The 27,803-nt window shown below is 41.8% G+C and overlaps 1 protein-coding gene across 1 annotated transcript in view; it reads right to left on the bottom strand.

Moving 5' to 3' along the window:
- TRPC7 (transient receptor potential cation channel subfamily C member 7) overlaps positions 1-27,803 on the bottom strand; it is a 119,067-nt gene that overhangs the window by 32,464 nt on the left and 58,800 nt on the right. The window contains exons 4-6 of the mRNA XM_073358081.1: positions 19,085-19,249; positions 12,425-12,641; positions 817-1,050 (exon numbers count right to left, since the gene is read on the bottom strand). Coding sequence (XP_073214182.1) covers positions 817-1,050; positions 12,425-12,641; positions 19,085-19,249 — 616 coding nt within the window. The remainder of the gene's footprint in view (positions 1-816; positions 1,051-12,424; positions 12,642-19,084; positions 19,250-27,803) is intronic.

Here is a 27,803-nt window from a genome sequence, read left to right as displayed (position 1 = left end):
TGTTCTCATAAATAGTCACTGAAGAATGAAAGCAAAGGAAACTCTTGCACAGTATTTTGTTAATTGTATCCTCTTCTGAATGCACTTTCTTGCTTCCTCCTCTGCTTTTTTTTCTTAAGAGCGGAATATGTAACCTAAAGTTGTTAAATGGAGGCTTGCAATATGACTATTCTGATGTTCCATATCTAATCACCTACTGATGGGAGTGATATAAACTATATTAACTTATCCAGAATAAGATCAAAGACATATGCAGGCATGGCCACAACAACTCAAAGTAAACAGGAAGCTTTTTTCATACAAACTGTTACAAATAGGTGGTTCCTTTTCTTATACTAAAAGCCCAGTCCTTGCATCTTTTCATATGTAGACTTTCCGTGACTTCAGTTGGAGTTCCACCTTCCAAATGATAAGACCATAAAGCTGCCAGCTCACACATTTGTTAGCACAGCGTGCCTCTTATATTGGAAAAATAGAGCAGATTCCTTTATATGTCATTTAAATTATATTCTAGTCCCTTCTGGTTTCATGATTATTAGTTGCTTGGGGTTATTTTTGCAACATATGATACGACTGAGTCTGGTCTCGGTACATGTTCAGAGACTGAGAGGAGCTTAGGTCTCAGTTCCTCTTAGCTTAGGTTAGCGGTTTACCAAGATGGCTGCAACTGATAGGTCTAAGAAGAAGAACCAGCTTTAATTTGGAAAAACTTCATGAATGAAAGAAAAAAAAAAAAGAAGCAAGCCGCTGCTTTCTGCATTGCCGCACACACTCGCCTGAAAGAATGGGAAGCATTAATCCTCCAAATCATCTTACCATAAGTGAAGTAAGCAATTTCAGGGGGAAGGGTGACATTACTGAGGTCATCATCCTGAACGTACTGGTCTACATATTGTTGGGCTTCAGTTGCTTTGAGAAAGGCCATGAACCTTGCAGTGAACGATGCCACAAAGATAGATAGCATCCCAAAATCCAGCAGGTTCCAAAGATGCATGACATATTCGCGTGGTCCCTCTTCCCAGATTTCTTTGCATTCTGACCATATCATACCTGAAGGAAAGACATATTTATATAGGATATTTAGACATCAAATTCTTTGCTCTATTGGCTTTCGAACAGATGTAGTTGGAAATGGAATGAGATCTTGGGATAATGAGGATTTGCAGGTTTAAAACAAATAATTTCAAACTGTAATGTTCCCCAACTACCAAAGGGAATGAATTTTCTCAGAGTAACTGGTTTAGAGCATATTTTCTTAAGCTTGTTCTTTAAAAAATGCCAACTTTGAAAAAGATACAGTCTGGTACCTAAAAGTGTTCCATGTCCATATAGGGTAGAATTGTCCGAAATTTTCAGTACTGACCTAACTTGGCTCCTGTTGAAGGAAATGATAAAACACATACTGACTTCAGTTGGAGCAGAGTCAGGAGAGCACTGAGAACTTTAGAAAATCCCTCTCACAGTATACGAATGGAATTAAGTCTCATCCAACTGTTTGGGAAAAGTTATGAATTCCCAGACCTTTTCCCATTCCTAAAATGAACACAAACCCAACCTTCTGGAAGTTTCCTTTGAATTTCCCTCCTGCCCCCCCATCCCCACACAAAAAGGAAAAAAAACCCACATTGTTGTAGCTTTGTACAGGTTCCAGGTTGGAAAGGGAAGCAGAACCTGTCATAATAATGTGAGAAAGTTAATTCTAGTGTGACGAGCAACAGTAAGTGCTAGATATCTCATGAGTAAGTCCGTTCTCCATGAGACTTCTTATTAAATTTATAAGTTCAGATAAACTTCTGTATGTTGGAATGCTCATCCACATGGAACTCTGATCCATAACTCACACGAGTCTTTGCTTTGATCTTCAGATGGAATTGGGGCAGTTATTACCATCATGCATCAATTCTGAATTAGAGATGGGACTGAATTGTTCATCTCAGCTTTTTTGGGAGGGGGAGGGTTGGTGGGGAAGAGATGGGGGGGTGTGGTCAGCTCATTTTATAAATTCATAGGTTGTGATGCCAGAAGGGACCAATGTGATCATATAGTAGTCTGACCTCCTGAATAACACAGCTCGTAGAACTTCCCCAAAATAATTCCTAGAGCAGATCTTTTAGAAAAGCATCCAATCTTGATTTAAAAAGCATCAGTGATGGAGATTCCACCACAATTCTTGGTAAATTGTTCCAGTCAAAAATCCTCACTGTCAAAAATGTACACCTTATTTCCAGTCTGAATTTATCTAGCTTCAACTTCCAGCCATTGGATTGTGTTACACCTTTCACGACTAGATTGAAGAGCCCATTAGTAAATATTTGTTCCCCATGTAGGTATGTATAGACCAGTGGCGGGCAACCTGTGACCCGTGAGCCACATGCTGCCCGTGAGGGTAATCTGCAGGAGGCGCCATGAGACTGTTTGCTTACAGTGACCGTCCGCAGACACGGCCGTGGTTCGCCATTCCTGGGTTAGGATTAGTCATGATCACTTGTAACTAAGCTACCATTAGTTTTATAGTTCTGTGATCAGTTCCTTTTTATCTGTTAGGACCAGGTCTAATAAAGAGTTTCACCAACAGCTAACAGCACAATTCAGAGCCTCTGACAACCCCATAACAAAATTCAGGCCTGGAGGGGCTTAGAATCCTGGGTCTTGGTTCTGGCCCCTCTATTCAGAATATTTACAAAGTACATTTAACACACTAAGAAGAATTTTAATTTTTTTCTGAACCACTTCATATAGTAGGTGGAAGTTCACCAGCAATGCAGTCCAACTGGTCATTACTCAGCTATAGTATCACAGATGCTTGGGGAAGTTTATAACTATACCAGGATTCAGCCAATGGAATCATTCTTCCTCTTTCAGGCATAAAAGCCACCAGCTTCATCTCAATTAAAAAAAAAAAGACAGTAATTAGCGTTGCTGGTATGAGTCAGTCACAGCCAGTGTACCCAAGAGTCTGCTGGCATGTGTCATTAGCAGACTGGTTACTCGGTGGATGCTCTTTTTCTTTGATGGTTTTTCCTGTTACTCGTCAAATCCTTAGGGGCTTACGGAGATGCAGCTTGTCGTCTATAGGGTCCCCCACATTCTTGTATCAGGGGACAGGCTTTGTTCCAGAAGAAAGAGACAGCATGGCCCATAGATCGTACAACTACCTGGAGATCTGTAGGGATCTCAAGGATCCATGGTCGGGTGCATGTTCCTCAGCATTGAGGCTCTGTGTCTGCAGTAGCTCTGGCCCCACGTGGTTCTGGCTCTGAGCCCTGGAGGAGCTGAATTGCACTGTAAGGGACTCCCCTGAACCTGACCACTGCTGAGGAGGAGCTGCCAACTGTAATATAGCTTCTACCTTTAACAAAAGCCGGGGAGAAACCTCTCCAGGCCGCAAGAGAGGACATTGTGCATTCTCTTAACACTCCTCCCTTGGCCCACCCATTGCCTGCTCTCTCCCTCCCATGCTCAGACCCATGGAGTGTCCTTTGTAGAGTCCGTGGGAGATCCACATGTGTAGGGAACCCTCCTCACATGGATTCAAAAGGCATGACCTAGCCTTTTCACTCAGGCAGGTCTCCAGATGAAGTCAATGGCAGCTTGACTGAGCAAAATCCAAGGTCCTGATTCTGCAGCCCTTACTCATGTGGAGTAGCAATTAGTAGCAAATAGCCCCATGGAAAGGTGGAAGAACTGGGCTCTGAAAAAGGTTCTCAGGACCTGGCCCACAGTCAGGATGAAATATTAAAGAAGTGCATTTATAGCTGAAAAAATCCCACTAATTGTTGGATACTAACCCATAGGCTAGTCCATTTTGTGGATTTATATTTGTCCACCAAAGCACTTCAGGAAATATTTATTTGCAGGTTATCTTTCCATGTAAATTGCTCTGGTTTGAATATTAATTAACCCATCATAATTGGTTTCTAGTCTAGGTTAGTTAAATTATGATAAACCACAGGGATTTTGAAGTAGGAATACTTAATTTTGCACATTTCTTTCTTCATTAAGTAGAAAGAGTACAATTAGAATCATGACTACATAAAGGTATCACATTATCGACCCATGTTTTACACCAATCACTGTTGGTTGAGGATCATTCTATATAGCTACATTGCCGAAAGTCCATGCAAGAGAGCAGAAGAGCGTAATGATAAATTCTGACAGGTTCACCAAAACCTTTGCTTTAGATAAAAATATTGTAGATTAATAAAAGCAGCTAGCAGATTCATGGTATGAAAAATGGTAGGGTGCAATAAAAACAAGATGACCAAGATGAGAATGTGAAGGAATAGATCATTAGCAGCTAGCAGAAATTGATGACATTTTATTCCTTTTACCATAATTGTGCTTGCTTTGGGGTCATCTGAAGTTTGTGTAAGTTAAAGGCACAGGGAAAAATTCTGCCCCAAGTTACACCCATGAAACCTCACTGAAACCAATGGGGTTGCATGGGTATAAGCGAGGAAAGAATCTGACGCATAGCTTCCACTTCTATTTTATAAATGTTCTCCCAAGGGGAAAATACATCGGAAGTACCATTTTAGACACACATATTCATTCAAGGTTCAGTAAAGAAAGGAGAGCCGGACTATAGGCACAGAAACAAGATAGTAAATATAGAGGAAGCACACAAAGGGAAGAACTATTAGCCCACTGTATACTAGAGGGAACAGCAAGTGACTTTTGCGCTAATTATTAAATCTACTGTCTTGATACTGTACATCACCAATGATCTGATGAAGATAGTAGACAGATTTGGAGCCCTCCCAATGATTGTGATTGTGTGATTAATGAGAGCAGTTGTGTTCGAATACATCTGTTCTGAACTTAACCTGTGCAACTGTTTTTGCTCTAGGGTTTTGCTTTTCTACATAAAACCTTTTGGATTTCAGTAGGAATTGGGTACCTAACGCCCACAGCCTCCTTTGAAAATCTCAGTCTTAGGGACTTTCTTTCTCATCTGAAGACAATAAAAAGAGTGATCTTAGCTAAAACAGGCAGCAGAACAAGAGCAGTAAAGGACATGCCCCAAGAGCAAACTTGTGAGTATTGTTGGAGGCATGTACCGAAAGGGCAAAATTCTCCTCTCAGATAATCACAGTATTTCTCAGCTCTGGGAGGGTGCTTACTCTATGTGTCTGGAGCTCCCATTGATGTCACTGCACTGGTAGGACAAGCACAACTGAAATGCACTGGGCAACATGGGTGTCAAACACTATGATTCCAATCTGATAATGTTTTACACCCAGTTTGCACTGGGGCAAATAACTATACAAGCTGCAGGGCTATGGAGAATCAAGCTCTTTGGGCATGTTTAAGAGCAGAATTTTGCACAGATGAACTGCTAACCAGCCTAAAACACTATTTTCTCTCCCTTCTTTTAAATGGTCATGTTTAGACAGTAACTATGGGATGGATCTATTGTAAATTATCACCCTCACTGTGTATAGTTGGGAACATAAGGCAGAATTCTCATCTTTGTCCAACTCTAATCTGAATTTTACTATGGATTATTTTGCTCTCAACACATGTACACTTAAGTCAAAATCTTCTGTGGATTTTGTATCTCCAGCAAGATTTCTTTGCCGGCCAGTGCCCTGGCCACCATGCAATATGTTAACAGTGTCATATTATCACGGGATAATGCCACTTTTAACACATCTCATTATTGTACTGGATGGAAGCCAGCTAACTCAACCAGCCAATTTTCCCAAAAAGAATTAAGGCCAAGGGACCAGGAACTAATTACCTGAAAATGACTGGCTGAAGTAGGAACAAGTTATGTGTCATCAGCATTCATCATCACTGTCATAGGATGAAGGAGGAAGGAAAACAAAAACAGAAACATGGAGGATATGAGTTAAAAGCAGAGTATTACTTGTATTGTGAACTTCATTCCTGGTGGATACCGCCACAGCTCACTATGAGTACAGTAACTGTGTATGAGGACTCTGTAATGCCCTACATTTCCAGATGTGTGTATCTGGCACACAGGTGTTGGAGTTAATATACCTCAGCAGCCATATGCACTTCTCTGTCTTTTGGGAGGTGTTTCTGTGTATGCTTATGTGTGGGATCTTTATCCATAATAGTTTCATATAAAGAGATAAGGCAGTTCACCAGCTCTCCAGGTACTTCATCCTTGAAGTACAGCTCTCATTACTCTCAGATTTCCATCTAACAACTGGCTGGAGACTATTATTTTTTGACTATAATTAAATGGATACAAGTACCACAATGCTCACTCCCTCTCGATATATGAAACACTTGAAGATACTTTAGATCAAGTTAAAATAAGGCTGGCATTTATAACAGCAAATTTCTCCCAAGGACTTAAGAGTCAGTGATTGAGAAAGACAGATCACTAATGATAACAGTGTTCACACCATAGAATCATAGAATCATAGAATATCAGGGTTGGAAGGGACCTCAGGAGGTCATCTAGTCCAACCCCCTGCTCAAATCAGGACCAATCCCCAATTAAATCATCCCAGCCAGGGCTTTGTCAAGCCTGACCTTAAAAACTTCTAAGGAAGGAGATTCTACCACCTCCCCAGGTAACGCATTCCAGTGTTTCACCACCCTCCTAGTGAAAAAGTTTTTCCTAATATCCAACCTAAACCTCTCCCACTGCAACTTGAGACCATTACTCCTTGTCCTGTCATCTTCTAGCACTGAGAATAGTCTAGAACCATCCTCTTTGGAACCACCTCTCAGGTAGTTGAAAGCAGCTATCAAATCCCCCCTCATTCTTCTCTTCTGCAGACTAAACAATTCCAGTTCCCTCAGCCCCTCCTCATAAGTCATGTGTTCGAGACCCCTAATCATCTTTGTTGCCCTTCACTGGACTCTCTCCAATTTTTCCACATCCTTCTTGTAGTGTGGGGCCCAAAACTGGACACAGTACTCCTGATGAGTCCCAATGTCAAATAGAGGGGAATGGTCACGTCCCTCGATCTGCTGGCTATGCCCTTACTTATACATCCCAAAATGCCATTGGCCTTCTTGGCAACAAGGACACACTGTTGACTCATATCCAGCTTCTCGTCCACTGTCACCCCTAGGTCCTTTTCTGCAGAACTGCTGCCTAGCCATTTGGTCCCTAGTCTGTAGCGGTGCATTGGATTCTTCCGTCCTAAATGCAGGACCCTGCACTTATCCTTGTTGAACCTCAACAGATTTCTTTTGGCCCAATCCTCCAATTTGTCTAGGTCCCTCTGTATCCTATCCCTACCTGCCACCGTATCTACCACTCCTCCTAGTTTAGTATCATCCGCAAATTTGCTGAGAGTGCAATCCACACCATCCTCCAGATCATTTATGAAGATATTGAACAAAACTGGCCTCAGGACCGACCCTTGGGGCACTCCACTTGATACTGGGTGCCATTTAGACATGGAGCCATTGATCACTACCCGTTGAGCCCGACAATCTAGCCAACTTTCTACCCACCTTATAGACCATTCATCCAGCCCATACTTCTTTAACTTGCTGACAAGAATACTGTGGGAGACTGTGTCAAAAGCTTTGCTAAAGTCAAGAAACAATACATCCACTGCTTTCTCTTCATCCATAGAACCAGTAATCTCATTTTAGAAGGCGATTAGATTAGTCAGGCATGACCTTCTCTCGGTGAATCCAGGCTGACTGTTCCTGATCACTTTCCTCTCGTGTAAGTGCTTCAGGATTGATTCCTTGAGGACCTGCTCCATGATTTTTCCGGGGACTGAGGTGAGGCTGACTGGCCTGTAGTTCCCAGGATCCTCCTTCTCCCTTTTTTAAAAATGGGCACTACATTAGCTTTTTTCCAGTCATCCGGGACTTTCCCCGATCGCCATGAGTTTTCAAAGATAATGGCCAATGGCTCTGCAATCACAGCCGCCAACTCCTTTAGCACTCTTGGATGCAACACATCCGGCCCCATGGACTTGTGCACGTCCAGCTTTTCTAAATAGTCCCTAACCACTTCTTTCTCCACAGAGGGCTGGCCACCTACTCCCCATGCTGTGTTGCCCAGCGCAGCAGTCTGGGAGCTGACCTTGTTCGTGAAGACAGAGGCAAAAAAAGCATTGAGTACATTAGCTTTTTCCACATCCTCTGTCACTAGGTTGCCTCCCTCATTCAGTAAGCACTAAACTTCCTTTCCTGAGGCCTAAAAGCACAAATGCCAGCGGAACTTTACATGGAAGAGGCAAAAGTCTGACAGGTTATTTTGAACTTGTATTGAGCTAGATTTTCATCTAGTGTAAATCTGTTTAGCTCCATTGATGGACCGATGCCGATTTACACGGTCTGAGAATCTCTCTCACAGTTTTTAATCACTTTAATAACTAAAATCAGACCCCACTGGTAGATAGCAGTATTTTGATGGGTAGTGAGCCAGAGACACTGGATATAACTAAAACAGTGGCAGCCATAGTCCCTCTAACTGGATTTGGGTTAATATTATTATTATAGCTAGTCAGAAAATGTTTTTCCCACCAGGGAAAATTTCCAAAAAAAAAAAAAAAATTCCAGTGGAAAATTTTGACTTCTTATTGAAAAAAGGCCACTTGAATATATTCCAGTTTTTGCCAGCCAATAACTAGAATATTTTCATCCCCCCCCCCATTAAAAAAAAAGATTTTGGGAAACACTGAAAAAACAATCAGTCGAAAACTGCTGAGCATTGAAAAATTCTTGTTGGTTTTGGCCATGAAATTTCAGGATTTGAGCTTTTGATTCTCTGATGAAAAATGTCTAGGAAATCAAACACTCTGCAAACATTTTCATTTTGTTGAAAAATCCAGTTCTGTAGGAAGAAAAATTTGGACAGAAAATGCACAACCAGCCCTAATAACACTGCGGTAGTCCCCCGTGAATATGAGCTGATCACTTCACAAAATGGCTGAGCTATCTAAATAATTCCACCTCAGCATTTATAGCATCACCTGTGGTCATTTTAGCTGCAAATATTGAGAGAACCAAAACAAACAAGTTGTAAGGGTCCCTGCTGTAACTAGAATTTGTGGGCCTTACGCAGTGTTAATGCCTGTGAACTATTCTTTTTTAAATAATAAATAATAATAATAAAACTTTTTAAGAAAAAATGACTCATTGCCATAAAAATGAGTGCAGCGTGATGTAGGAGAGAAATAAACATTTAGTGTAGAAAATTACATTCATAAAAGTTGTGTGACCCTGACTGATCCCAAATCCACTGATAACAGAACATAGTGAGAGCTTTTCTATTTACATCGGTGGGCTTTGGCTCAAGTCTATAGTGAAAGTGTTGGGGTTGCACCTTTCAGTGTAGTGAAGTGTATTTCCTTACTCACCGTGCTCTGCTTTGCTACATACTGTCACTAAGCGGTAGGTGGCTTGTTGGATCCATAGAGAGGAGATGCTAGAAAAGATGGTTACCGTCACAGGTTCTTTCCAAAGTTTCCAAAGAACAAGCCCAGCAACAAATGGGATATGTGAATATGAGTTTGGCATGTTACAGAATCTGATGATATGGTTAAATGAAAAGCGACTAGAACCACAGCAGTCAGAAAGTGCATGGTGCTAAAGGCAAGTATCCCAGTAAAGCTCTTTATCTGCCATCACCAGAAAATTCTTAATAACAATTAGAGTCCCACACCTGCTTCTGAACCCACCTAGTTTCCAACCAACTGCACTCTTTTAAGGACAATCATGTTATGAGGTGCAGGATAAGGGTAATTTGGTTATATCCTCTTGGTTTCACTGAAACAATGTGAATGGAATACGAGTGAAATGGTAGGTTCCCCCGTCCAGCGAATACAGCACACGCTGGTGCTGGGATGTTATTCTGAGAGAATAGAGATGTAATAAAAAAATCTCATTATACCTCAGAAGTCTGTACAAAGAACTCGCTTTCCTTCTCCTAAAAAATGGAAATAATTTGCTTTCAGTTAATGTTTTCTTCCTACCGCAAGAAGTCAGATACCAGCAACCTATAAAAAGAATACCCTGGCCAAAACCTAATCATCTCCTCCAAACTCTTTTAATATCGCTTTAAAAATAAATTATTCATACATTATTCTGTCCAGTATGCCAGCTATTCTTTTTCTCTATCCAATATCCTGTAGGTAATTCTGCTTACTGCAAAGCCAGAGAACAATAAACTTGTGACTGGGCCAGGAGATATAAGGGGCCTGATTCTGCTCTTACACTGGTGTAATTCCAACCACTTGCATGGAACTAGGGAGCTATTTAGCCTTGATTCTTCTCTCACATCATCAACCAATATGTTGAGGAAAATAACTACTGTGAAGTCAGAATCAACAAGGTAAGCCTATTGAGACTGGTGGTCCAGGGTAATGGGGCTTGTAAGTGGTAAGTAAGCAGTAAGCAAGTAGATCAATATCTTCTCGGTCTGCAGGACTTCGAACACCACTGTAAACTTATCTGAAACTCATCAGCAGTTTAATTTATGGCTCTGTTTAAAGTCATAGAGTTTCAGGCCAGACGGGACTATCAGCTCATTTAGTCTGACCACCTGCTTGTCACAGGCCACCAACACCGCCAAGCAGGGCCGGCTCTAGGCACCAGCAAAACAAGCAGGTGTTTGGGGTGGCACATTTCTAGGGGCGGCATTCCGGCGCCGGCTATGCCGCCCCTAGAAATGTGTCCCCGCCATCCCAGCTCGCCTCTGCTACGCCTCCGCCTACTCCCCTGAGCACGTCGTCACCACTCCGCTTCTCTCTCCTCCCTCCCAGGCTTGCCGCACGCGAAACAGCTGTTTGGCGCAGCAAGTCTGGGAGGGAGGGAGGGAGAAGCCGAGCAGTGGCATGCTTGGGGGAGGCAGTGGTGATGGAGCAGAGGTGAGCTGGGGTGGAGAGTGGTTCCTCTACCCCTCCCCGCCTGTTACTTCCTGCACTCCCCCCACCCTCGCTCTCCTCCATTCTGCCTGCTCCCCTGAATGCGCTGTCTCTCCCTCGCCTGAGGGGGAGCAGGGAGAAGTGGAGTGGCGGCGTGTTCAGGAGAGCAGGCGGAGCGGAGGTGAGCCTGGGCAGGGGGGTTGCGGTGGGGGGAGCCACAGGAAGCAATGCGGGGGGGAAATGTGGCACGCCCAGGGGAGGAAGCGGGGCTGGGAATTTGGGGAAGGAGTTGGGAAGGGGCGGAGTTAAGGAAGAGCTGGGGGCAGGAGGGCATGAAAAAAATGCGGGGGCGGCCAAAATTTTGTTTTGCTTGGGGCGGCAAAAATCCTAGAGCCGGCCCTGCCGCCGAGCAACTTGCACGCTAAACCCAATATCCAAAATTAGACCAAAGTATTAGGGTATGTCTACACTGCAATAAAACACTCGTGGCTGGCTTGTGTCAGCTGACTCGGGCTCATGGGGCTTGTGCTGTAAAATCATAGTGCAGATGTTCAGGCTTGGGCTGGAGCCTGCGCTCTGGAACCCCATGAGTGGGGACGTTTCCACAGGAGACCAGACGAGAGGCAGGGAATAGGAGGGACTGAGGTGCACCAATGCCTGCGGCCCCTGCAATGGCAGGGAATTGATTGAGTGAGATGTACCCACATAATCCCAATAAGTGACCTGCATCGAGTGCTACAGAGGAAGACAACCCCTCCTTCTCCTTAGCAAAGCAGATCATTGCCAATCTGACCTGGGGGAAAATTCCTTTCCAACCCCTCATATGGTGATCAGTTAGACCCTGAGCATTATGAGCAAGAACCAGCCAGCTAAGCACATGAAAGAGAGAGAACATTCGGTGCCACTTTAGAGCACTGGCTCAGCCTGTCCAGTGTCTCATCTTCAGCCATGGCCACCTCTGATGCTTCAGAGGAAGGAGAAAAAACAAAACAAAACAAAAATACTCACCATGGACAATACGTGTTTAACTTAATGCTTGGCAACATCATCAAAATGGATCTGCGTCACTCTTTAATCATTTCAGATATAACCTATTTCAGTGCTTCACTCATCATTTGTTTTTCTTTTAAACCATTTGATTGCCAGGCTCTCATTCATTTGCTACGTTACCATTTCTCTCAGGAAAAGGTTGTGTGTAATTTAGCAGAATTTAAACTAATAGGGTTCTATAGAAATTACTCTGAAAACCAATAGAGAAACCTGTAGAGAACTAGCATTTTCTATAAAAAGTTTCTTTTCCCCTATGGGTTGAAAGAGATGTCCCAATTAAACCAACAGACCAGGTTTTGCCTGAGGCATTCAGCAACACTAGAATAAAGTATGCATCTGCCAGATGTTGCTCAGTGCATTCTGCAGCTGTGACCAAGACAGAGCTGTCCCCTGACCCTATTGAAGTCAATGGATTGTGCCACTGACCTCATCGGGATCCACATTTATTTCAGAGTGTTTTTCTTTGGCAGATCACCATTAACAATTCGTCCATTATTTCCTATCATGATATTCTGGCCTTCACTGGAGGATTAAAAGATGAGACAATTTTTCCTTACCTAAAACCCACTTCATGATTAGCAATTCTGTCCATGAGAATTGAGTAGTTTTTACTCTAAATATTTGTTTGGGATGATCCGTGATGGTCTCGTTGGGAAGATTTTTCACTCCTTCAAACCGGTCTGAGGCATTCACTACTAACAGTCCAAGGAAGATTGTAAAAGAAACTGCATGTGCCACAAACTTCATGAAAGGGCTTCGGAGGATCCGTCCCAGCTGAAAAGAAAATGTGTACAAGACAAAAGTTTTATTATTATTTTCCTGGTCTAGTTCCCATGTTTTCTAATGTTTCTCTCTAACACAGATGAGAGTATTTATACTTTGGAAGTTTGCTGAAAACTCCAGAACTGAGCTACTCTTCATGTATTAAAATAATACATAAAATCTATAGAAAGCTTGTTCTTTGCTGCTTCCAGATCATGCCCAGGGCATTATGAATTAGGCTAACTGTTCATCTTAGGATGTTACATTTCTCTCTTACTACCCACAGATGTTTGTATGATATCCAAATTGTCCTGTTCACTCTAAGGCAGAAAGGAACAAGGATATATATTTTATATATGTCTGTGTGTATTTTTATATAGATATGAAAACACAGTGCATCTTAGACTATTCTGGACCTAATTCTTCTCTCCCTCACCACAGCCTAAACTGGTATAAATCAGGCCCTGTGCTAGTATAATAAATCTCTGTGATAGCTGAGCTGTAGCTCACGAAAGCTTATGCTCAAATAAATTTGTTAGTCTCTAAGGTACCACAAGTCCTCCTTTTCTTTTTGCGGATACAGACTAACACGGCTGCTACTCTGAAACCCGTTTATCTAGTAGATCTCTGATTCAATCTCATTAGATCTCTCATTAACTTGTCTGACACAATATTTTCTATAAAAAGTTCTTTGATAACACTCTTCATATGCATCAGTATGTTAATTGTCTACTGTAATTATTACAGCATTTACTGAGTTTCTCAATATACCACAATGACCTATTTTAATACAATAAATACAGAAGTGGTGTAAGCACTGATCTGAACCAAGTTCTTTTCAGAGTAACTAAAGTTTCTCTCATCCTTATTGAGAAACACGGTTACCTAGTTGGCTAATTAGATAACCCTTATCTCTTTATGAATTTCCCCTGAATTAATAATATATTACCCCCGAAAGAATATGTCAGAGCTAGCCGTGTGATTATTTACTCTTGGACCAATGCCTCCTTTGTATTGGAGATGAAGGGTTATTTTCACGACCTTGCTTTGTATCTAATGTTTTGATCCTTAAACAGAGAAGAGATGTGGGAAGAGTTCAGACACTAAATTCCCCTCTCTTTCTTCCCCCCTCCTAAGCAACCAATTCCTCAAGAAAGAGCTCCCTCTCTAGTCTTTGAAATGGGGTTTCAGTGGTTAAATCTCTCTACTGCTTTACTCTAGTTCATTAACTGTTTCTGTAGAGTCTGACTATAGCACAATATGAAACAGTAAATATTTTAAAACCCAGAAAACAACTATGCCAAGATTCTTTAGCGTTAACAAAAATTAGCACTGTTCAGTTTCTTATGTCTTTCTAGTGTCTGAATTTCTAAAATTGAAAATATATCTTTTAAAAGATTGCCAAAGCTGGTTAACCTGTTGAAAAATTTAGGTCAGATCAAATTTCTGAAAGAGTTTTCCAAATGTGTGAATAGAAAAATGTGATTCTTATCTCAGCCCTACTGCAGCAGAGCCTTTAAGTACTTGCTTATGTCCCACTGAGGTCAATTAGAAATGCTTAAACATTGGCTTAGTGCTTTATCAAATTGAGTTCTGAATTGCCACGGCAAATGATAGCTTTGTCTAAGCTAAGAGATTTTGCAAAAGTGTCCCACTATTCCTACCGCTGATTCAGTTCCCCATCACCAGGAACAGTGGGTTGTGTTAGTATAAGAAAGCATCAGCTGCTGGTATTTTAAAGACTGTGTCCTGTACACATGCTTTATGAAGGTTTAGTACTGATATGAGGCTTATACTACCACTCCCACCATATTGCTACCACTGAGAGAGCTGAATTGCTGGTAGAAATGGCAGAAGTTTGGCAAAAATATCCTAGAGTAGGTACAGCCTATGGAACCAATTGTGCAAACTCTTACTCATGTGAACCACCCTATTGACACATTGACTTCAGTGGGCCTCAAGCATGTGAATAAGGGTTTACATTATATGTTGGAGTGTGCGTTGGTACCTCCTCTGAGGAAACCCCCGTGGTCTCTGATCCATTTATGAATAAATGCAGTACAAATTGTTTAAGTTGGTTTCCATCTGTAATTCAGCATTCTTTTCTGTTCAGAGAAATGTCACTGAAGCTAACCAGTGTCATAAGACTATCTACTGGTTTGCAACATTTGGGCCTAGAATCTGTACCTCTCCAGGTCTTGACCTTTCTTGTCTGGGTTCGGATCTAAAGAAATGCATTCGGTGCTTAAATGTTAAATTTGGTCAAGTTTAAGACAAGGTGAGGAAGAACACATTCGTACAATGTAGAACCCACAGAAACCTTGCTCCAAACCTCAAAACAAAACCGAAAAGATTTGTTTTGAGGTTTCAAACAAGAGAAGTATCATTGTCCCCCCCCTGCTTACAATTCATTTTTCATCTACCCTTCACAACAATGGAAGGAACCTGATTCTGTTTGCAATAGGTTGGGGGAGGGAAGCATTTATGAAATGCAATTTAGGAGGATTTAATGTTTCATTTTTTGATCTTTCTTGCTGTTCTGCTACTTCTCTTCCATCTGATTTTACAGAGAAAAAATGGTATAGAAAGTATGATGAATAGAGATGTGAGGCGCTACCCATTGGAGCATAGAAGTGTGGTTCTCTAGAGACTTTGTGGATGCCTCCCTTCAGGGCTGACATGCATCATTACCAAGAACTTTTTGGGAAAAATCTCTTAAAAATAGGAGTCTGATGAGTGAAAGAATGGGTGAATGAATCATCTAACCATGGTCCCAATTCAGGAAAGACCTACGCACATGCTTAAGTGCTCTCTTTCTTTCAAGACAGCCTGTAAACACATACTAAAAGTTAAGCTTGTGCTTAGCTACTGTCCTAAACAGGGATGCTTCCTGGAATCAGGACTTGTGTGAGCAGATGCATAGACAGTATGCAGGTGAATAAGTGGCTAAAAGTGGGGGTGAACAGTTCAATATGACAAGTTAGGAGGTGGCAGTAATCCTGGAGAGACAGACCCTTCTATACATAGGAGATGTTTCAAAAATTTCCCAGCACTTCTAATACTGGTTCAGTTTCACCAGTATGAGCCCTCGTGTAGACAGTTCACCTGCTGCAAATGCCATATTAAGCCCAGCCTTGTTAGATAGTTGCACGCAAAGACTAGCAGACTGTTTACACTAGGACTTCCAAAGTTTTTAACACCATTGCTGGTGTTAGTAGCAGTGGGAATTTTTTGAAAATTTCTGTTAGTGTAGAGAGGGCCATAGGATAAGACTCTGGAACTATACCTCGCGTAGAATATAATTTTCCATATAAACACCAGTCAGGCCAAGACAATCACAAATAAGAAAGGCCTTAAGGCGACTATGGGCATATTGATCATTGCCTGGAACTTCTTAAGAAAACTCATTTTTAATTTATATGTGCTCAGTTCTATTCTGAATTAAAAGGGGGAAGAGCGATCTCCAGTGGACTATAAATTGCCTATGAATTATTAGTTGCTCCCTTCTGCCAGTGGACCCTTAAAACAGTTATCCATTGCATTACTGAAGGAAGCTTAGTGGAGTTTTTTCTTGAAGTGCAGTTTTTCATATCTTCAAAAAATCTCATTTTTATCTGAGTGTTGCAGGAGCTGAAGTGTTGAGTGGAATCTTTTGTAGAAAACTGATGAAACATTAATTCTTTCAAATAACTCAGTGCCTTATGACAATTATATATAAGGCGCAATCTAGTTAAATTCTGGGTGCATGACCTACTTGTTTGTACTATTGGCCCCATTACCTTATTGATTCAAAACATTGCTTTTCATCAGACAGAAATGCTTTCTGGAATCTGGGCTTGTGGTTGATTATCACTGGCAAAGAGGACAGCAACAATCACAGAATACAAATCGCAAAGAGTCATTTCAAAAGAATGGCTGGTTTCAGGACTGAACGTCCGTTATATATATTTTGAAAAGGAATAAAGCTAGGAAACCTATCAAAGAGAGAAAAGAAATACAAAAAGACAATATCAAATAAATAGAAGGGAAACGAAAGGTTCTAAAATAGGAAATAATTGAGTCAAAGAGGTGGGGAACAATGTAAAGAAACACACGGCTGAAGGAAAAGCATAGACTTTTTTTAATATTGCGAATGTTTTTTAAAGGGGTAGGTGAGAAAAAAGTTAACTGGGAGAAACCGTTGGGGCTAGATACTCAGCTGGTATAAATTAAAAATAGTTCCGTTGCTAGACCAGCTGAGGGTCTGGCCCTTCATTTGCAGTGCACCAATGTGTGAAAGCCACATGACAATTTATACACTGGGAGAGAACTTTGTAAATTAGTGAGCGTAGCACTCAAAAGTGTTTGAATGATATACCAGCTTTGGTCAGCCTGGAAAATGTAGCAGTGGTAATCCTTTAAGATCCACACACAACCCAAGGTCTACCTGCTCAGGGCACCAAAATTAGGTACCACTACCAGTGGATTGGGCAGATCTTCAGAATTCCATCCTCCCTCTTCTCTCTTGCTTCGTTTGATTAGCAGTGAAATAGTTAATAATGTTGCCATAGGAATTATCATTAGGTTTAAGAATCCACAAGTCATCTAGATGCCTGGGTCAGTTCACACCTCTCAGAGCAGATATTCCAGCATTGGTTTACACTCCTTCCTAACCATAAGGGCTGGAGACTTAAACTGTTCTGTAAAGCTTAGATTTCACAGCACACAATGGCAGCCTCCAAACCATTAGCAGTTCACAAACTCATGTCAAGGCGGGCTAGTCTGACTCCTGTTAATGTACCATACTGGAATGGGATATTGTCTGTAAAGTTTGGGATAAAGTCAATAATCTGCTCCCCTTTCAGAGATAAATGAATAAAAGAGCCAGGGGCCATATTGCTTTTAGCGCCAACTGGTCTGTATAGCGGAGTGCAGAGAACTTTTCATTTAGAGGCAAGTTCTGTTCTTCGATACACTAGCAGCAGAGTTGCTCTGATTACCCTGGAGCGTGAAATTTGGCTCCAACCAAAGACTACAAGATTTGGCAGATACAGTTTAAGAACTGGTGTATTAGAAGCTACCCCCAGTGTTGGTCAGGACTAACTCTTGTAGTCAGCATCCCAAGTTGTTTCATAATGGAACTTATTATTGGTGCCATATTAACAGCCAGCATTGATAAAAATGTGTTTTTGATTAAATGTGATGAAATTTGATGAAAAAGTGTTCACATTCTCCATTAGCTTGAGAAATAGAAACTAATCAGTCGTTATTTTGAAGGATGTTGAGTATTAAACATCACTTATAGTCTCATCTGTTTTAGAAGCCCTACATTTTCTAGAAGATTGGTCTTTTGAAAATTATAGTCCTTTCTTAATATCCATCAGTGGATCTGTAATCTTGTGGACTTGGCAAACATAGAAAGAATTCCTTACAGGCATTTAAAGGAAATGGGACCAAATGTTGTGAGGACTGAATCAGCTAGCCATCACTTCTATTACTTTTAAGTAGGTTTGACAAGCCCTGTCCTGGAGATACAGTGGATGATGTAGCCAACTGTTGTTCAGTAAAACATGGTCTTCTTCCCCCACCCAAAGTAGTGAAAAAGCTATTTATTGCTCATCCATAAGCACATTTATTTCCCCTTGTCTGAGCACTTTCTCTCAGGATAGAAGTTCCACCACAGAACTGGTACTGCAGGCAATTGTTCAAACTTAATGACCAACTGATGGCTGACTCAGGTACCCTTCCCCTCTAGCTCTTCCTAATAGAACTTTCAGCAGCATTTAATACTGTCAATCCCTGGATGTCTAACACAGATACAGAACAACTTTTAATGTTTCCGCATCTTCCCCCTCCCAAGTTTTGGAGACTGGGCCATATTATGCTATTAGGTGCAGTGACTTAATCTATTCTTCTACTTGACATTCAACAATCCACCTCTAATTGTCATGGACTGCTAATTCATTTTTATGGTGTCCCATGATACCACTAACTAAAAAGAAAAATGGGAGAAAGAAATAGTAATGCGCACACACACACACACACACACAAAAGTACCCTGGCAGAGAGGAAGAAGGACAGAAAAACAGGTTAAAAATGGAAAGAGATAGGAATAAACGTTAGGATGAGCAAAGAGACAAGAAACATTTTCCCCAAGTTATCCACCCTTTCTTTTTTCTTCTCCTTCTGTATCCCATTCAAATTCTTTCATCCGTTTCCATTTTTTTCCTATTTCCATTCTTTCCTTCCCGCTTGTTTGCTCAGATTTTCCATTTCCTCCACCCCCATCTTTATTACTTTTGAAGATTAATTTCAAAACATGCTCACTTGCTGCATTTGCAATGAGCTTGTTCTCACCCAGGGCAAATCTCAGAGGACAACATTGTTTGTGATGTTAGTTTCGAAAGACTTTTGACGTCATTCCAAGCACTGAATACAAATAACCATAAACAACATGCACCTTAACCAGTCTGTACCTTGCTGCAGGGAGCGATCCAGTATGCTATGGCGAGGAAAGGAAGGCCTACCGAGACTCCAAAGACAGCCAAGAATTTCACAGCTATAGACTGCTGACGTAAGCCTGAGAGATTTTCATACCACATGGTGAGCAGTTGCTGCTGACAGTTGGGGTGAGCAACAAACTGTAAAAAAAAAAAGTAATAATTAAAAAATAAAGGTATTTATAGCATCTCCGAAGAGCATGAGATTTCAGAAAGCAAACTGCTGTGCCTCAAACATAGACTGCAGCATGGAGATAGACAGCTGGTTGTAGTACGTTCTGCAGCCCACCAGAGCCAAGCACGGTTCATTTTTTTGTAATCAGCCAGAGCTCATAGTATAATTGTTCAGAAAATTGCAAATTAGTCTCTCTAAATATGTGCTCACCGGCAACATTTGTTCAGCCCCCATCTTCTGTTTCTCTTGAAGGGACAAACATTGCTATACCCGATCAGACCAATGGCCCATTAATCTAGTATCCTGTCTCTGACAGTGGCCTGTGCCAAAAGAGAGCTAATGTCAGGGGTGGGACTTGAACCTGAGCTCCTGGGAGGACTGCAACTTTAGCACAGCTCTATGGACTCTGCAACCGTTCCTCTTTATAATCATTACCACCATCACCATTAATAATAATAAGAAGAAAAAGGGACAAATTCTAAGGACTTCACTCATTTTTATGCTGATTCTACATTAAAGCCACTAGGATATGAAGATACATAACCACTCTAGAATTAGGGCATACAGACCCCAATTCAACAGTCACTTAACTCCATTCACAGGCTTAAGTCCATCTCTATTCAGCAAACATCTTAAGCACATGCTTAAATGCTTTGATGAATAGGGATGGACATTTGTATGTGCTTAAGTGTTCTGCTAAACTGGGGCCATAATGAATACATCAGTTCTGGTAACCATGGTGCTACCAAGTAAACCAGTTTTTATTAAAGAAAAAGGGCCATTAACAGTTTCAAAGCCATTGTTCAGATTTCATTTTCCATGTAGCAAACAATGAGGTGAAGTAAAACTTCTATTTAATCAAACCCTTTGTCAAAGGCTAATGTATAGGGCAATTTTTTTGTACAAAACAAAATTAACTACCTATTAGTTTAAATGTTAAACCAGCATTAACATCTCCTTGCAAGAGGAGGTGGGGGAAGAAATCATACATTTGGGAATATCAATTTGATATTCAATTTGAGCTTCAAAAGTGAACCGAGATGGGATCAATGCTTGAGTAAAGAGGAGCGATGAAACGTTGCTATGGACTGTGACCTAGAATAGATGATAACAAAGTTCTGTAGCTAAGTAGAATTTGTTATTCAGCACTAGTGTTAACTTGCTTCATTTACACTGACTGCTCACAGACCCAACAAGAAGGTTTCCCCTCCTCCCCCGCCATTTGCATGATTCTATTGCTTCAATATAATACAAACTGTTAGGCTGGTCCTTGTAATTAGCAAGTGTAAACTCTTTAAAATAAATGAAAGCGCATCACTCACAGATCTGCAAAACAGTAAATGAGATACAAAATACAAAAGACTGCCCATGTACACACAGTACATATTTCTTATCACAAAATTGAGATTCTTCTTCATTCTTTCTGCACCATAGAAAAGAACATGCTAGTAGCTGACAATCCAGAGACCAGTTTCCTAATGGAAGAATTACAGCACCATTGGGTCCCATGGAATCATTTTATTATAGAAGATTAAGCATCTTTAGTTCCCATCTTTCCACAGAGTGATTCAATTTACAAAATGTATACTGTGACTACTTTTTAATTATGTTTTATTATGATTAAAGATAAGGATAATTAAAAGAAAAGATAAAGGCAATATGTTACTTTTGTAGTTAATTGTGTTAGTGAGGAAGGAGTCGTCCATTTATGGGTTTCGAATGGTAATCAGTAAGAGAAGATTAAAAATATTGAATATTTCTCCAGTTTTTCCAAAATTGGGAATAAAGAAAAATGTCTGGATTTGAATGGATTCATAGTAAAATGACACCAAAAACTGAAAAGGACAGAAAGTCTAACCAGTGCTTTCATATCAACTATCTTTGTGATAACTAGCACATGGGTAAAAAAATCACACTTATACCTGTTTATAATAGATAGTTACAACTGGTTAAAATGTGTTTTTAATTGTTTCTTTATTGCTAGTGCAGATTGAAATACAATAACATGCTAATTAGGATTACTATGAAACGGTGATTTCTGTTCTGCAAATAACAGCACTTTGATATATGTTTTTCAGTTAAAAGACAAGCTTTCGGGCCTGTCTTTGTGAAAAATAGGATTTACGAATACTACTGAGTTGAGCAAACAGTTCATAGTGAATAATTTATCTGATAAAACAACTTTTGCCTTTTTCTGTACACAAACTTTCCCTGGGGGAGTTCAGAATTTTCTTGAATATATGGGTTAATCTAAATTTGCAAAAATAACTAAAACAAAAAATTCTTGGTCTATAAATAATTGGTCAGCTGTTCACTGTGAGCATTTCAAATCTGAGCTTAATTGGTGACTATGGCCATCTGACTAGGAATTACAGGGGGTCCCCAGAATACATCTCCCCCTTATCCGTTGATGCTCATCAATAGGGGAACGTGTTCCGATTTACATTGGTGATCCGCATATCCGTCGTTTGCACGGATTGGGACCAACGTGAATTGGAACATGTTCCCCTGTTGTACAGTACAATACTGTACTTGAGTCTCATTCAAGGCCACATTCAAGGCTTATTACCTATGGAGGATGTTCTCCATGCTGATTTAGGAGATGGCAGGTGAAGGAAAGCCCAGTGTAAAGGAGTTCTGGAAGTCCTGCAACACCTTGAATGGCGTGGAAAACATTGATGTGTCATGGGAAGAGGTCACTTTGCAATGTATGAATGGTATTTGGTGTTGTGCCTGGCCAGGTGCTGTCCACAGCTTCATGGGATTTGATGCCATTCCTGCTCTCAAGCAAGAAATTGTCAAATTGGTGAAGGATGTTGGCTTTGAGGAAGTGGAGGTGAAGGAGGAGGATGTACAGGAGTTGTTGGGGTCTGACACTGAGCAACTGACAAATGAGGAACTGACTGAGCTGGACCAACAACAGATATCTAAAGAACGCAAGGATGATGACGACGATGATGTAGGACAGGAATTCCGCCAGGAGTCTGACGACAAAGAATCTCTCCCATTTCTTTGGTTTGCTGAATGAGATGACGGAAATCATACAGAGCAATGATCCTTTTTGTGGATGGTCTGCCAAAGTCTCCAGGGCTCTCAATGACGCAGTGGCTTGCTACAGGAAGATCTACCATTCAAAGATTCATGCAGGAGAGCAAACGTTGATAAAATCCTTTTTTAAGACTTCTGCAACCAAAAAGCCAGCCACGGAAAAGCCAGCCCAAGAAAAGCCAGCCACCACTCCTACCTAAGTTTAGCATAATTGATGCTGTTTTATACTGTATTACTGTCCTGTATTTATTGTATTAAAATGTCTTATGTGTTTGAACAGTGTTAGTAGGGTTCTACATTATTTTATTCAATGGTTTATGTGTAAAATGTGTACTGTATAGCCTGTCATTGTACAAAGGTACGCTGTTTGGGAGACAAGAGCATTGCCAGAGGTGAGTGTGGTGAAGTTGTGCGTGCACACCTCCCTTATTCCATTATTTCTTATGGGGAAAAATTCCCCTGTATACAGCATCTCGGAATCCATTGCCCTTTTCAAGAACGCAACCCCAATGTACACCGGGGACCCCCATTCACTGGGCAGTGTTTGCAGTCCAATCAATGCTATTTGGATTATTGCCTTTTTATGGCAAATAAATGAAAGTTATATCTCAAAGAAAAGCGGAACAACACTCAATTAGGCGGCAAGCTTTGCATTTAAAGTCAGTAGAGCTAATGGACTGTAGGCCCTGTGCAACAGCAAAACTTTTTTCTGAATAAGTGAAAAGAATCTGTTAATTGTGTTACAAGAATTGACAGAAAAGAAGAAACTTTGTTGTCCTTGGCAGAAAGGCAGTCAAAGACTCATGCCAGCAGGCCCACTGATGGGGTGGTGGTGGGGGGAGCACAAAGGGGGCAATTGCCCAAGGGCTAAGGCGATTTAAAAGGACCCAGGGGCCCCCAGCCGCTGCCCCCCGCAGCGCAGCGGAGCTAAGGCAGGCTTGCTGCCTACTCTCACTCCGCGCTGCTCCCGGAAACGGCTGGAGTGGCCCTACAGCCCCTGGCAGGGCAGTGGGCCTCCGCCCACTGCCCCACCCCGAGCACCAACTCCGCAGCTCCGATTGGCTGGGAACTGTGGCCAATGGGAGATGTGAGAGCAGTGCCTGCAGGCAGCAGTGTGCAGAGATCCCCTGGGCCCCACACCTAGAAGCTGCAGCCAGAGGAGTGTGCTGGTTGCTTTCAGGAGCCACCCGAGGTAAGCATCGACCCCCTGACCCCCTCCCATACTCAAACTCCCTCCCAGAGACTGCACTCCCTCTTGCACCCAAACGCCCCCCCCAAAGCCCACACCCCTCACCCCCTCCTGCACCCAAACTACCTCCTAGAGCCTGCACCCAAACTCCCTGTCAGAGCCAGAGCCCTCACGCCTTGCACCCAAACTCCCTCCCAGATCCTGCACCCCACACCCGCTCCTGCCCCCCAACCCTCTGCCACAGCCTGGTGAAAGTGAGTGAGGGTGGGGGAGAACGAGCAACAGAGGGTGGGGGGGGTGGAGTGAGCAGGGGGTGGGGCCTCAGAGAAGGGGCAGGGCAGGGGTGTGGCTTCAGGGAAGGGGCGGGGCAGGGCAAGGGTCTTTGGGTTTGCCAATTAGACAGTTGGCAACCCTACCAGGCAGGCATGTGGAAGCCCTGGCTGTGCCGGAAGAGTGCGCACAGCAAGGCAGCCAGCAGCTTGCTGGGCACCAGCCAGCACAAGTGCAGCACCGCCCAAATGTCAGGGGGACCGCGTCCCAGTGGGCATGGCTTGTGCGTGCTTGGGGGTCCACTGACAGTTCTGCCCCGGCACCCGGAATGGCTGTCGGAGGGTTTGCATGCTAGTTCCCCTCCCAAAGAAATGGATCAGACATTTTAATCTAATTTATTGCTTCATTGTTTCCGAAAACAGCGACAATGAAAAATGAAAAAAAATATGGAAAATGAGAAGAAATTGCCATAAAAACTGAATTTATTGGAACGATTTATTTTCTCCTACACAATTTAGATTGGCAATGTGTCATAAAGCCCTCATGACATTCATCTTTTTCTGACTAATATTAAAAGGAGGGAAGAATAAAATCAGAGAGGGAAGATAGCAGATTAGAATTAATTCAAGCGCTCATTTTCTGATAGTACACTGCAATTTTTCTTTATGTTTGCTCCATCAGATATTAATGACATTCTCAGTGACCCCTCAGCTAATGCTAACTTTCCCTCTATGTTGATCAAAATGTCATAAATTGATCTTAGATTCTCATCAAACACTTACATTACAGATGCATTTAACTTTCCTTTCTGGGGATCAACACTGACATTAAATTAAAAGTCGACACTAAAAGCTTATTTTCTGAGCCCAGGATACCAGATAACAGAGTTCAAAACAGACCAAAGGAAGTGTGTTTTTATGGTGCCGAAGTTGTAGCAAATGAGGAATTGTGATGTATTACATTTAATTCTAGAGGGCCAAGTTCTGCAGAGCTTTATCAAGCAGAACTCCCATCAACTCCTAATTGCCCAATTAAGCACCGTAGACTATTAGGAAGAAGTTATGGCTGCTGCTGTGCTGGTGTACTCGACTGAAGAAGGGGTATTAAAAAAAACCTGCCTTCCCATAATGCAAACGTGCAAAGCGAAACAACAAGTTGGCTACAAGGAGTGGGGTTGTGCAGGGGAGTGAGAGGTCATTAACATTGTCAGGAGCACTAAGTGGGGGAGGGGGGGCTGTGTGGGTCGGGAAAGATAGGACTATGGACTCAGGCTCCTGGCACACATGCAGAGCTGGATTGGGTGTAAACAGTAACTAGACCCATTTAATGGCACCAGCCAGCGTGGTTGTCCTCAGAGTGGCGTAAATCAGCATTTCTCCCCTGAAGCCAATGGAGCGACACTTACTTGTGCTAACTGGCCCCACGCCTTTGAAGAGCTACATAGTTTAGAAACTGCTGCAGCAACCCTCTTCCTGCTCCCCATCACACCAGTGCCTGTTAGGAGGCATCCTTTGGTTCTTATTCCACATCCGTCATTGCCATAACTCAGGATGGTTACAAAATAAATCATGTCTATCCAGTGGGCACCACCTGATAATTACATATATGGTACATATATACATACATATATTCCCAGACACCAGCCTACAGTGAGAACATCAGACCAAACACGGGCATCAAGGCCCCCAAAGCCAGAGTCTTGAGTTCCACAAAATGAAGTGGAACTGCAGAGCTGAGGGCCCCCTAGCTCTCTATACTATTGTTACCCGAGAGGGGAGCTCTTATCCAATTCCTATTGAAATAAATAGACTCCCATTGACTTCACTGGGAACTGAATTGGGCCAAAGGATCATTTTCCTCACAGAATTAGTCAGGATTGTCAGAAGCTGTTATGATGATATACTATCCTGGATGTAGCTTTCCCAAATTGCTATATAATTTGATGCACGACAGCCATTTACCCTTGCTCATCATGCATGTATTGTAGGTGGATAAGTATTCCACAGTTCTCACAATAAGGGACAATGGTTTTCCCAGTAGACTAGTTAAAAATTCTCCGTTTGTCATGGATAGTTTATTATAAAGTCATGTGTCTGTAACTGTATAATAAGCTGCATTCTTCTTGTAGTTTGAGGAGATTTTAAATATATTGACACCTTCATTTTTATTTAGTACCAATTATTTGGGACAAAGGGGATATCTGGACCCAGAGTTCCAGTTGTTACTGATGCATTATTATTTGTTAGTTGAATTGTGGCAGTGGCTAGGAGCTAGAGTGATGGACTAGGGCCCTATTGTGCTAGGCACTGTACAAACACAGAACAAAAAGATGGTCTTTGCCAAAGGAATATCATCATTACCCTGGCACACATTATATGTAATAAATGAGAAGTGTCAAGATAAGAGCATTCGCCATGTCTAGGAACTTCATAAGCATGTAAACCAATTTTCATATAATACATATATAAGTAAAAAAGCCTTCTGTTTTATATAATAAGCATAAAAGCCATGAATATGTCAATGGAAACTGAGTAATTTTATGAGGATTCAGGTAAAAACAGAAATCAACTACAGACTAATGGAATGTCTCATACAGAAAAACAGAACCTCAAAGAAATGCTGCTTCCCTTCTGACATATCTACTACTACTTGCAAAGGGATTATCCACTCAGACTGGATTGTTTTGCTTTGATAATGGCACCTTTGCTCTAAATTATCAACAACTGAAGCCAAAAAGAATTCAAACACTCATCAATGCAATGTTAAATCTCTTTGAAAAAATTACGCCAAAAGTAAAATCTCAAACGCATGACTTTAGTAGCTCTTTGATGCAAACATTCCTGTCGCTTCTCCTCAAATCCCCCTTAGCTATAAATCTTCTGACAAATGCTGGCAGAATTCAATATATACAATATGTTACTCAGATTTAAAATGGGATGTTTAATTAGCAAATTAGATTTAGAAAGGAAGCTGCCTAGATAGATTTTCAAGCTTTTTTAGGACAAAATGTGTAATGTCCAAAGATATGACTTGCACCTGAGCCGTGTAGTATTTCTCTAGACCCTTATGTTTTCACTATGAAGCATGTATGTGTTCGGTTAACTTATTGCTTCTCTAAACCTACCATTAACTTTGACTAACTCATTTTAAACAGCTAGCACGAACTCCTGAAACCCTCACTCAGAGGAATAGTGCCTAGAATGCCGAAGACCCCACTGAAGATGATGGGACTCCTCTGACGAGCACCCCCATGAGCGACTGCAAGATTGTGCCTTTAAACACTAAAGGAAAATATGTAGGTGCCAAATGGTTTTCATCTCTGTATTTATCCACTTTGAACTGGTGCACTGTCCAGGATTAGGGCAGAAACTCCCTGAACCCATGGGAGGGATTCTCTCTCCTACCATGTCCTACCTAGACAGTGCTGCTGCAGCAGCAGCAGCAGGAAGAGCCTGGAAAAGCACACGAGGAGCATGTAACCTGCTTTCCCCAGCACACCGTCCTGCCCTATGCAGATAAGTACAGCCATGGCCCCACTTCCTCTCATCTCCTATGGAGTCACGTGAGTCCTCGGGTTTATGCGGAGACGTCAGTGTTTGTATTTCCCCAGGAGCTGAGACTGTAATTGTGCCTGGCCCTTGGCTGGGGCTTGCAAAGGACGGAAGACTCCTTGTGCCCTCTCCTAGTACATTTATGAGCATGGAGGCCAGTTACTGTCTGGCCTCTATCTCTAAAGTGCCTTGAAAATATGAACGCTACGTAAATGTTAAGTCCAAAATGTAGATAGAAAAGTTTCCTGGCAATTTTGTATGACTTACAAAGGTATTCAGATAACTGCATAGCTCTTTCTCAAGAAATCCTATTGCAGATGCTTAGTAATTCTAAACGAACAACGATAAGTTTGTGAACGGGCCACAGTTAGCCCTGGTGTATTGTGATCCATCATGTATCCCTCACTCTGTTTGGTTTCAAATGTTTGATGTCCTTAAAATTGAGTTGGATTAAAATTGAGC

The sequence above is a fragment of the Lepidochelys kempii genome, chromosome 8, assembly GCF_965140265.1.
Source record: "Lepidochelys kempii isolate rLepKem1 chromosome 8, rLepKem1.hap2, whole genome shotgun sequence".
Taxonomy (NCBI): Eukaryota; Metazoa; Chordata; order Testudines; family Cheloniidae; genus Lepidochelys; species Lepidochelys kempii.
The sequence above is the reverse complement of the archived record's forward strand: the minus strand, read 5'-3'. Positions and strand labels throughout refer to the sequence as shown.